Source organism: Limulus polyphemus, unplaced genomic scaffold (assembly GCF_000517525.1).
Source record: "Limulus polyphemus unplaced genomic scaffold, Limulus_polyphemus-2.1.2 Scaffold91, whole genome shotgun sequence".
NCBI lineage: Eukaryota > Metazoa > Arthropoda > Merostomata > Xiphosura > Limulidae > Limulus > Limulus polyphemus.
In genome coordinates this window covers 479,831-491,286 of record NW_013665701.1, presented here as the reverse complement: position 1 = coordinate 491,286, position 11,456 = coordinate 479,831, and the positions used below count along the sequence as shown (strand labels likewise).

Here is an 11,456-nt window from a genome sequence, read left to right as displayed (position 1 = left end):
TCTTATTTACTGTATCGATTAATCAAACTGAAGAGGAGAAAGGTAGGTGTTTGTCATGTAAACACTAACAGTGCCTTTTTGTGAACACTTCTCTTATTTACTGTATCGATTAATCAAACTGAAGAGGAGAAAGGTAGGTGTTTGTCATGTAAACACTAACAGTGCCTTTTAATTAACTTTTCATTTTCGGCTCGATATTTTCTTTAGGGGGAATACATTGCAGAAATTTATATGAAACCTCGTTTCTTATGGAAGCCCCCCTCCCCACACAGTGGCAAAGCGGTATGTTTGCGGACTTACTACGCTAGAATAGGGGTTTCGATATCCGTGGTGGGCAGAGCACAGATAGCCCATTGTGTAGCTTTGTGCTTAATTACAAACAAATTCTTATGCAAGCAATGTATCTGTACGACAGACTTCCTTATAAACTTCTTTTATTATCATTGACATGTAGACAATCCCAAAGGCACACGTTTCTTTCTTCTCTGAAATATTTCATTAGAGATTAACACTACTCATAAGTTCTAAAACAAGGAAAGAGGATAATTATTCCAAAGATTAAATTTATTAAAGTAACATTTCGTTTCTATATCAGCGAACGATCTTTGGGTTATATATTTTGACCAGATTGGTTGAATCGACTGTAAGAATTGGTTTTCTATTCCCTTATAGCGTTAAAGGCAAGACTATTTTCTCACTAAACCACCAACATATCAATGTATTAAGCATAACTATAAGTCCATTTAAGAACCATAACTATAAAACATGAAGATTATCGCAGGATTTTGATCGCCAGATGGCTCTATCAAATACTCGTTTGATGATTTTCTTGGGATTCACAGAAGAACGTCGATGTTGTTTTAAGCTTTTGGAAAAGGTGACCGACTCTCGCTTCTTGGCTAGTTGTTCCTGATACTGGCGCTTTAGTCTGATTTGGCTCAGGATTCCAACCAGAAGTTCGTCTACGTTGTGGTTGATGCCTGCTGAAGTTTCGATAAACTTGCAACCATAAGCCTTTGCAACTGTTCTGCCTTCTGTAGGAGATATAACATTTTTATTTCTATCTGAATATACTAAAGTTTTGGTCCTCTCTTCACAAAAACTGAATATCTTGTCATATCAACTATAACTTTGCGTAACCTTGCATGTTTGTCTAATTTATGTTAATAAAATCTTTTGTAAATCCTGATTGTGTTTTCAACCATTTCCTTTTTATAGTTGTTGATCAGAAGTAATCCATAATCTGTGACAAAGATACAAATAAAACTCAACTGGACACTAGAATGAAGAAAGATAATGAGTGCAGTTTTTATTTTTAGACTGTTTGTATAACATCAAAACAAGTGTTTTCGACTTCTTCCCATGAAAGTTTTTAACATGGTACTCCTTCCGGATATAGTATTTTCTGTTGAATCGAAAGTTTTCCCAAGGTCATGCAGGTTACTACGTTGAAAACAAAAGTTATTCATGTGCTTTTTGAAGTCAGAAAAGTGCGAAAATCTGTATATATATGTGTGTGTGTATAAATATTTTGTTTTATTAGGGACCTCCTAGACAACAAAGTCAATGACAAAATAATCTATTGCATAAATAGCTTAGAAACTTAGTTTAAAAGACATTATGCAAATAGTAGGATAGGAAGTAGTCCTACTAGAAAATGTCTAATTTTGGAACATTTTACACTCATACTGTTATCATTATTTTTGCATACAAAACTACACTAGCTGTGATCTGTGATATTTATAAGGGTAAGAACTTCAAGATGTAACTGTCGTTTTATAAGTATGAATTTGAAAAGACAAAAACAAAAAACACAACAATATTAAATACTGTATCAAGCTCAAGAAACCAGAACATAATTTTACTAAGAATTCCATTCTAAAGCTTAGATGTGAAAATCGCACTATTTTGCAATAAAGCTGTGGTTATATACAGAAAAGCATATTAGTTTTTGTTATTACTATCTTAGTCTATGAAAACAAATTCCAATGCATATTATAAGAGATTTTAACAGTGCATTTATATGTTGTAAAAATATCAAAAATAATTAAAGCTTAGATAAAAATTATAAAGAAGTACTTTAATTTTCAAGTTAAGCTTTAGAAGCTTTTCACTGTCTCCAACATGAAAAAAATGTCCAGTCAATTTAGTAATGAAGGCCTTGAGGTAATGCCTTTTAATTGCGTTAATTAGAACATCCAATATTACACCATGTGTGAAGGTTTTGCTTCAATTATAACATTTTCCCTCCCCTATCATTTAACCTATTCTTAATATATATCATAAAACGGTTTACAACTTAGTTAATATTTCCTACAAGATATTTCGTATTTTTGAAAGGTACTAAATAAAAATAAGAATACTAAATTGAGATCTTTTGATGTGTTTTTTTGTATGTTTATTAAGTCGATATAATATAGTTCGCACAAATATTAAAACCATAAAGAAATTTATAGCTTCAACTGAATAATAGTGAACGAATTAAGTTGGATGAAAGAATACAAACAATATAAAAAAAAAGATTAACTAACGTTTTAAACTGATAGTGATTGTGGGATTACAAATAAAATAAAATGCAGCGAAGAAATAGTAAGAAATTATATTACAGACACATTGGCAGTAGTCAAATATGCTAGGAGAAACAACAACATCCTCAGCCATGAATAGGAGTTATGAAGTGAAGATAAGAAAATTAAAGAAGACATACAACCACAACACATACACCTATGCCCCTCCCACCATTGGATAAATGAAGATGTTAACTGAATATAGTTTTTAATTCCTTTGTTCAAAATAATGAAGAACAGTGCAAAAAATAATTCATACGTGTATTTAGTGAATGATAAAAATAACAAGAACAACGACATCGTCACCATTAATTCTGGGGGGAATCTAACGTTCTAAAAATATTTATTTTACAATTATATATATAATATTAATCTTTAAGAAAATTTCATGATTATAATGTAATTTTTTTCAATGAATTAAATCGTATCATTTGTCATCTTGTATATTTGCTCCAGACTGACAACTATCTAGTTAGCCTTCGCTTAACGAAATTGGGACTGATAAAGAATCCAGCACTAGAGTTGAAAACTGGCACCAAATAAACCCTTAAAGAACGTGAGGGAAAACGTCCGTGCATTCTTTTTTATTTAATATAAAGAGCTAACAAGATATAAACAAATAAATAAAAAAGGCGCCTGGTATACTAGCTTTCTGGCTAGTATACAAAGCTATGCGCACAAAGCAGTCTCACGGGCGTGACTTTAGTATAGAAGAAATGTTATAAAACGTTATAAAAAGACGCAATCAGTTAAGACCTGGGAAACAGTAATGGTGAGATCAGAAGAAAAACAACAAAAAACAGGCAACCTTATAATCAATGTTTATGGATCTATAGAATATAACAAACAATTATGATTTAGAAATGACTTCCTGCAGCACGAGTTAGATATACAGTAGATGAAACAGACAAGAACACAGAAAAGCGGATTGATAAATACGTACCATTAGTAGAAACGATTCTCAGACGAACAAGATCTGTCTTATTTCCCACTAGGATTACAGCCTTGTCAGCTGTTTCAGATAAGGTTGTTAAGGAACCTAAGTACATCCTGGCCTTTTGGAAACTGAACCTGCTCACAACAGAATAAACTACCACGTGGGCGTCACATGTTTGGATTGACATATCATTCACTGGGTCCTTTGAAGATAAAAATGTATTTATACTATTATGAAGATTTTTTGATACAAAATAACTAATGTAATGGCCTAATCTAATTATATCAAAATACAAAATATCAGGTTCATTACGTCCATGATGTTTTCTTACCTCATCATGATTTCATAAAAAAATATCTGTATAAAAATATAATTATGAGCTTATAAGCATAAATAACTTTATATATATATAATTGGAAGTAACTAGAAATGTGAATGACAGACTTTTGTAATACTATGTTTGTGGTGTGTAGTTAAAATTATTACAAACTAGTTTACTTAGAATGTGAATGACAGACTTTTGTAATTCTATGTTTGTGGTGTGTAGTTAAAATTATTACAAACTAGTTTACTTAGAATGTGAATGACAGACTTTTGTAATACTATGTTTGTGGTCTGTAGTTAAAATTATTACAAACTAGTTTACTTAGAATAATTTATAATTGTTAAAATCTGTCTCGTTTACTTATTTTTAGCATTTTCTCAACGAAGATGGGAAGTAATCATTACAAATAAGTTAATACACAAATATGAATATGAGTAACATCTTAAAAAAATGGCATGGTAATTTTAAAGAAGGATCTTGTATATGATCCTGTATAGAATATATTTTAAGTAAAATATTCTGGGTACCAAAACTACCGCTTATTTCAAGTTTGCAGATCTCTGTAATGTCGAGGAATTTAAACCTAGATATCAAATGATGAATGCATTATCTACTGAAATTGATTACTAGATTTCAATAACTAAAATATCACAAACAGATCTGATAGAGTCCTAGTGGTTAGAGCGTTCGACTCATAACCTGCGAAGTCATGGGATTAAACCCATCGCCGAACGTGTTCGCCCTTTCAACAGTAGAAGCGTTATAATGTGATTGGCAGCCCCAGTATTCTTTGGTAAGAATGTATCCCAAGAGTTAGCAGTGGTGTTGACTAGCTACTTTCCTTCTAGACTATCACTTCAAAATTAGGGACGGCTAGCGCAGATACCCCTCAGTTAGCTCTGCGCGAAAATTCAACAAAAAACAACGTCTGTTAAAGAGGTGTGAAGAAAGCAGAAGATTTAGTACCCGAAACATAACATTAACACCAATACAGTTAAATAATAAAAAAAAAACGCTTTCAGACCGTGTAATAATATTATTCGTGTCCTGTAATCAATACTCAGTAGTACCTTATTGCAATTAATTGAATAAAATATATTTTATCACAAAAAATAAATACACAATTGAATATTATGTTACATGAGAGACGTTAAGTTGTTATCAAAAACCAGTTTTCGGATGTTATATGAATAGTTAAAAAATTCCTAGAGTAATCACCTTTCAAAACTTCATTAATTATTCACAATCAGATACATTTAAGCGAAGATACCAAATTATTTAGTTATAAGTGTAGTTGAAATGCTTGTGTTGGAATTTACTACCACATTTTACAGAAGAAAATAAGTTTAAGTTAGAAAAATAAGAGTATAGGCCCTTTATTGTAATCACACTTAAAGTAGATTTAAATACACTGATTGCCTGTATACTTGACAGCGAACTAGAGTAAAATTATAAAACTGTCGTCAAGTAGATAAAATATAATTTTAAACAAGTTCAATTGCGTAAAAATACTTTGAAATGTTAAGAACTCGTTAGCAACGGATTGCAAAAAAATTTGAAAATAAGTTGAAATGGTGTACAATAAAAGCTGTGAATAAAATCAAATACAAGATGTAAGGGCAAACCGTATAACACTGGGAAGCTTTGTTTGAAATAAGAAAACATTATTTCAATAATTGATATCTTAAATTAATATAAAGCTGTACTGTATTTAATTCTTGGGCATAAACACCCTCCAAAATTAATTATCGAAAGTTTGTTTGTCAAAGACGAATGATCACATAGTATAAAGAAAACTGAATGTCATCATCTGGCATTAATAAGATAAAGACAAAGAGAATCGGATAACGTATTCTCATATATTTCGAAACATTAAAAAGAAAAATTTTACTGTAAGTATATTTCGCAAAATATTTTTAAGCTAGAGCTTTTCACTGCTTCCTTATTGAACGCCTGTTGGTTGAAACACCAATATATGTCATATTTTCAGTCGACGTTTAAATGGAAGGTGGTCTGAAGATTCCAAATCGGGCAGCGCTCCCAAGTGGTTAGCATGCCGGACTGTGAAGCTGATGTTCCACGGGTGTCGTCTCATTGCCTCCAAAAACAAAACAAAATCGCGCTATTTTGAAACCGTGGGTGCGTTATAAGAGTGGAATTTAAACCTCACTATCTGCTCTCACAAGAGTAGCCCATGAATCGGCGGTGGGTGGTATTGAATAGATGTCTTCCCTCTAATCTATCACTTTAAAATGAGGGACAGCTAACGTCGATAGGCCCCCGTGTAGCTTTGCGCGAAATCTAACAAAACAATCAAATTTCAAATAGCAATTAATAATGCTCGTTTTATTTTCGCCTTTTATTGTTGACTTGGGTAACCTTTGAAAGCGGAGTGACACGACTAATGAAAAATCTTTATGTAACCTTCACTTAATCAGACAACCAAATAATATTTTATCGAAAGATAATAATCATTAAATAATTAATTAATTAGATATTTTTAACATTATGTGGACAACGATAACAAGTCCAGTTGACAGACCATTCTCACATTCCATCGACAGATCATGAATGTTCAAACATTAGCCACAAATAGTGTATTCCACACAAATCAATATTTCTAGATTTTGCTAACCTATGTGAAATTCTATACACAAAATCACTTTTTAACTAAACTATGATTAAAAGAAAAAAGATATAATCATTGAATTTTCAATAAAGTATCCGAAAGCAGTTACACTATCGGAAAATAAAACAAAATATCGCACTGATACCTGTGGATGATAACATTCTGTTCTTTTGAATTAAATACTTCTGAGTTTTTCTTTTTATGTAACTTTTAGACTATAATCTGATCTTTACAATGTTCATTAATTGAATTAAGGATAAAAATATAATTACCATTTAAATGTATAAAATCAGTTGAACATTGTAGCTATATAATACCACACCTTTTATGGCCCTAATATGTTGATATAATTTTCTTGATAAGCTTGCTTTCGGCGTATCCAAAGTCAATAAAAATAATATGATTTAAAATAAGGGTAAATAGCGCAAAATAAAAAAATAGTATTTCTGTACGATGCAAAAGTGTGGTTTGCATGAATATGTTACAGGAAGTAATGTAATCCAGTTTTATTATCTGAGTTCTTTCACATACTAGAACATGTGAGTACGCTGCCTTTTTGACAAGATTATTTTTTATATGAAAGCTTTCTTTTAATTTGACGCTCAGATTGTATGTTTGTTTATTTATTTATAATTATGCACAAAGCTACACAAGGGCTATCTGTGCTCTGCCAACCACGGGTATCAAAATCCGGATTTTAGCGTTGTAAGTCCGCAGACATACCGCTGTGCCACTGGAGGGCTGATGCTTTTTAAATAAGTAATAGTTATTGAATGTAAAATACGACATAATATATGCAATTTACGCACTTTTTTGCTTAATATTATGCCAGAACTTTCTTTTCCAACAGATGTGGATAAGTATTACAAAGTAGTTAATATGTTGCATTTTAAAGTACAGATAGCATAAAGACGAAATATAGTATGCAATACAACTTGTTGAACCTTGAAGTTTTCAGATTAAACATACTTCATGACAGTCCCTAATGAATGGCTGTATAAACTCTTATCTAATAGCAATAAAACCAGGACATAACGTTTGTTGGAATGTAGAGATACGTATCAAGCTTACCTTGTCTTTAGGGAAACATTAACTTTGAAAATATAGCCATAAGGAAGCTCACCTTGCTTTCAAGAATTCCTTCTTAAAGAATTATAGGATAATAAAAGCTCACTTTGTCTTTAAGGAGACATTCACCAAGAAATATAGTAGTAATAAAAAGCTCACCTTATCTTCAGGGAGACATTCTTCAAGAAATAACAGTTTTGATTCCTCTTGGTTTAACACCACTGTAACTGTTTTAGATCTTTCTTCCTCTGTTGACAAATAACATCCCAATGAGAACTGTTATTATTGAAACACAATTAAGAGGTTACATATGTGTCAGATGATAAGACTTACAGAGTCACTCAGCTTCTCGGGATTGCTTTATCAATCTTTTTTAAATAAATACGTCACTAATTCACTAAAGTCCACTCTAAGATTTGCAAATGTACCAACTATGACAATACGTTAGTTAATCTTATAATGAAAAAATCTGTTTAAAATATGGTATCTGTGGTATATTTAGGTTGCAGATGGATAATGAATTCATTTGATTTCAAACTATATGTTTTAAAACTATTTGAATATCTAAAAGTTAAACTTGCAGAAAACACGTAAAAGTATATTATTCAAAGGGTCGACAAAGAAGGCTTATTTATGTCAACATTAGGGATTTGAGAGTGATTTCGAGGAGATTTCATTCATCCATCACAAATTTCACAAATTAATTACAATTGTTTAGGAAGATTATTTGAGCTTATTTATCTATTTATTTTATTTATTCAACTGAGGTTTTATATTTTGTAAGCGAAAACAAAATAATATAAAAGGTCTTGTTACGTGAAAATAATGTAAAGAGACGATTTTGTTTCAAGGTTTGTCCCTATTTAAAGAAACTAAAAAAAAGAAGAGACTCTTGAAAAACTTTGTTACTTGTTAACAAGCTGGAGAGACAAAACGTGTTTCAAGCATTTTCTAATCTTAAATGAACATACATATTAACTTAAGTATCTGATTCTTATAAAAAATACAAATATATATTATATCAAATATAACTATTTCCACTTAATAAGTATAAAATATAGACATATTATAAAACAATAAGTTAAAATATCTAGTATTTTGTAAATGTTTACACATATTAAGAAACATAACATATAACTGAGATATGATGACCTTCACACACATACATGTAAGACAGACATTCTTTGTTCAGTTGAAGTTGTGTAAAATATTTTAGAAAAACTACAAACTTTTTCAACTCATGTTGTGTAATATAATTTACAAAACTAACAAAACAAATATTTAATGTTGTTTCGTGATCCTACCAAAACAATAGAAAGAATAATTAAATTCTTTCTATGTAATGCAAACAAATAAAAAACTCAAAACATTAGGAAAAAATAAATATTTCTGTGTTTAAACAAAATAAACGGTTGAAATTCTTTGGTTTGTCCAATGTAATAAAATAATAAAAAAACAGAAAATTAAGGTGATCCTTTAAAATAGTTCCACGTTTAAGCAAAACTTGAAATACAAAATATTTTAAACGGTTTGAACATGCAACTGATGAAATAGGAAAGATTCCTTACAAATTTCCTCCCGAGTAAATAAATCGAAGACTGACTTTTTCTAAATAATTTTAATTCATATATAAACTATTAATGCTTTCTTCAGCCCTGTTCTACGTGTAAAGCCACTAAAAAATAGCGTTTCAGAACTTTTTATACCATTAAATAAACTATTAAAAAGTAAACAGACAAACAAGGTTTATTTTTACCTGAATTCTCATATTCGCAAATATTTTCACAAGTTGTGAACTGGTAAATTAGTGAAGATTTTCCAACTTCTGTTGTTCCGACAACAGCAACAGGAAATCCACTGTTTTCAAATGAATCTGTAACCGAATGTGCCAACTTTGAGAGTTGGCAAGGTAAGCTCCTGTCAACTCTAGAGCGGAAAGTGTCACCATGGTTGAAAATTCCCTTAGATGACACGGAAAAGTTTCGCAATCTTAGAAAGTTACGTTCGTCTTGAAGATTGGAATGCAACATAGAAAAGTCATTTGGAATACTTGCGAATCGTTGCCGCAACCGGTGCGGAGACTCAGCGTGGAGAAGTCGACAAGAAGCTTCGATGGATCGGGATCGCGAGGTCTTTCTCTTTGCTCGATTTTCTCTGCAAGTTGCGTTAGGCCTGGGACATTCCCACAATAATGGTCGCTGTTGGCTACTTCCCTTCAGGATATAACCAAAATTGCCTTTGTGTGAACAGACTGCACTATATCGTCTAATCTCACTTACGCCGCAGGACGAAGCATCTAAATAAGTATTACCTTTTTTTATTTGTGACACTTCACTGCTTCTTGTTAAAGTTGTGTTCTCATTACTGTTGATAGAGCTAAGAGCCCCCGTTGTCTTAATACTAATAGAAGATGGACTTTCATGTTCTGTAAAAGAAACGGAATCTTCGGAAATGGCTTTAGAGACTGAACACTTCTGACTTTTAACAGAAGCAGAAACGTCCGAAATCGTTAAAGAAGATAAACAATTATTTTTCTCAACAACAATGGGAATCTCAGAATTCTTAATGAAAGTTGGACATTCATGCTTAACAGAAGTCTTAATACTTTTTACAGAAGTTGGACATTTACCGGTTTTAACTGAAACAGGCGATTCAGAATTGTTTAATAAAGCAGAAAATTGGAAATTCTTTACAAAAGATCTAGTCTCATCATCATTTGCTGATGAAATTAATGGAAGAAAATCTTCACTTTTACTGGAAGATGAATCATTTTGTGAATGAAGATCATCATTTCTGGTTTCATGGCTCATTTTAGTAACTTAGAAATCTCAAATCTTGGAAAAGGGTAAATTTTATAGGGTTGTTCACTGCAAGGGTTGTAGATCCTTTGTCCGTTGAGGTGTACTCACAGTTTGATCTTGATATCGTTGAATCTCCGTTCCTAAAGTTGAGACTTCATTAATTCTCAAAAGTGAATGAGTTGTTACCAAAGATAGTTTATTATTTTTAAATTGATAGGGTCGTTTCCTAGAGGAAGTCGACCTCTTGTCACTAGTAATAGAGAACACGATCCTTGTTCTTTTTAACGGTAGTAGCTGTTGGCTCGATCCAACACAGACACTTGGAGAACTCGGTCGAAACTCTAAACATCTATAGGTGTCGAATTTATCGTAAAGAAGAGAATTTCTCTAAGAAAAAGTCGAATTTGTAGATTTGTTCTCAATTAGAAAAGAACTGACGAAAGAATTGCAGACAAGGAACATTAGTTTTTGAACAAACGTTAGTATTTTCCGATAAACTAGAAATATATCATCAAATAATCCCCAATGTTTAAGTTCCTTTAACCTCAGAATAGAATCAAAAACTTGTTGGGCTAGTATTGACAAATCCTTTAGTAGCTTCAGTCGTAACAAAAGATTAATACAGAAAACGACGTCTACTCGGTATGCCCGTCAACTCGATTCTCTTGCGACCAGTGACAAAGTGAGCGCTTGTGGATGAATGTGAATGCTCATGCGTATCGAAGTACAAGTAACCATATCACAAACCCTCACGTTTTGAAGTTTCTAAGAGAAAATGGTCAGGGAATAATTTAGAATATGAAGGAATGCCGCAACTTACAAAGCAGAAGTACTCTTGGAAATGAAAATTTCGAACTATTGATACGTACAAGAATAATTGAAAATATCTTCATGGTAGTCAAAATGAAACATAGAATAAAAAACCTCGTAATTTACAGTAAACAAAAAACGCAATAAAACTCTAATGCTTTCGAGAACTGTACCTGTCTTAATTAGTGAATATAAGATAGATCATTATATTGTACAGTTTCAAAATAATGTATAGAATTCAAAGTACGATTTTCCTGAATAAAGTATTTACATACAAGGATCAAAAGTTCATTGAATCGACGTTATTACCTACGACAAA

General features: G+C 31.6%; 1 protein-coding gene across 1 annotated transcript; it reads right to left on the bottom strand.

Annotated features, from left to right (window-relative positions):
- Nucleotides 1–320: 320 nt before the first annotated feature.
- LOC111088278 lies at nucleotides 321–10,944 on the bottom strand. Its single transcript, XM_022397933.1, has 4 exons — nucleotides 9,283–10,944; nucleotides 7,686–7,774; nucleotides 3,511–3,706; nucleotides 321–1,034 (listed from the first exon to the last, which is right to left on the bottom strand). The coding sequence occupies exons 1-4, from the start codon at nucleotides 10,334–10,336 to the stop codon at nucleotides 757–759; spliced, it is 1,617 nt and encodes a 538-aa protein (XP_022253641.1). The 5' UTR covers nucleotides 10,337–10,944; the 3' UTR covers nucleotides 321–756.
- Between the last annotated feature and the right edge of the window lie 512 nt (nucleotides 10,945–11,456).

What these genes read in the sequence shown, in the direction of transcription:
- LOC111088278 (XM_022397933.1), bottom strand. Translation starts at nt 10,336, where the DNA reads ATGAGCCATGAAACCAGAAATGATGATCTTCATTCACAAAATGATTCA. An exon ending in TTGCGAATATGAGAATTCAG is followed by an intron (nt 7,775 to 9,282) that starts GTAAAAATAAAC and finishes ATTTGTCAACAG; the next exon opens with AGGAAGAAAGATCTAAAACA. An exon ending in AATGTCTCCCTGAAGATAAG is followed by an intron (nt 3,707 to 7,685) that starts GTGAGCTTTTTA and finishes TTATCTTCAAAG; the next exon opens with GACCCAGTGAATGATATGTC.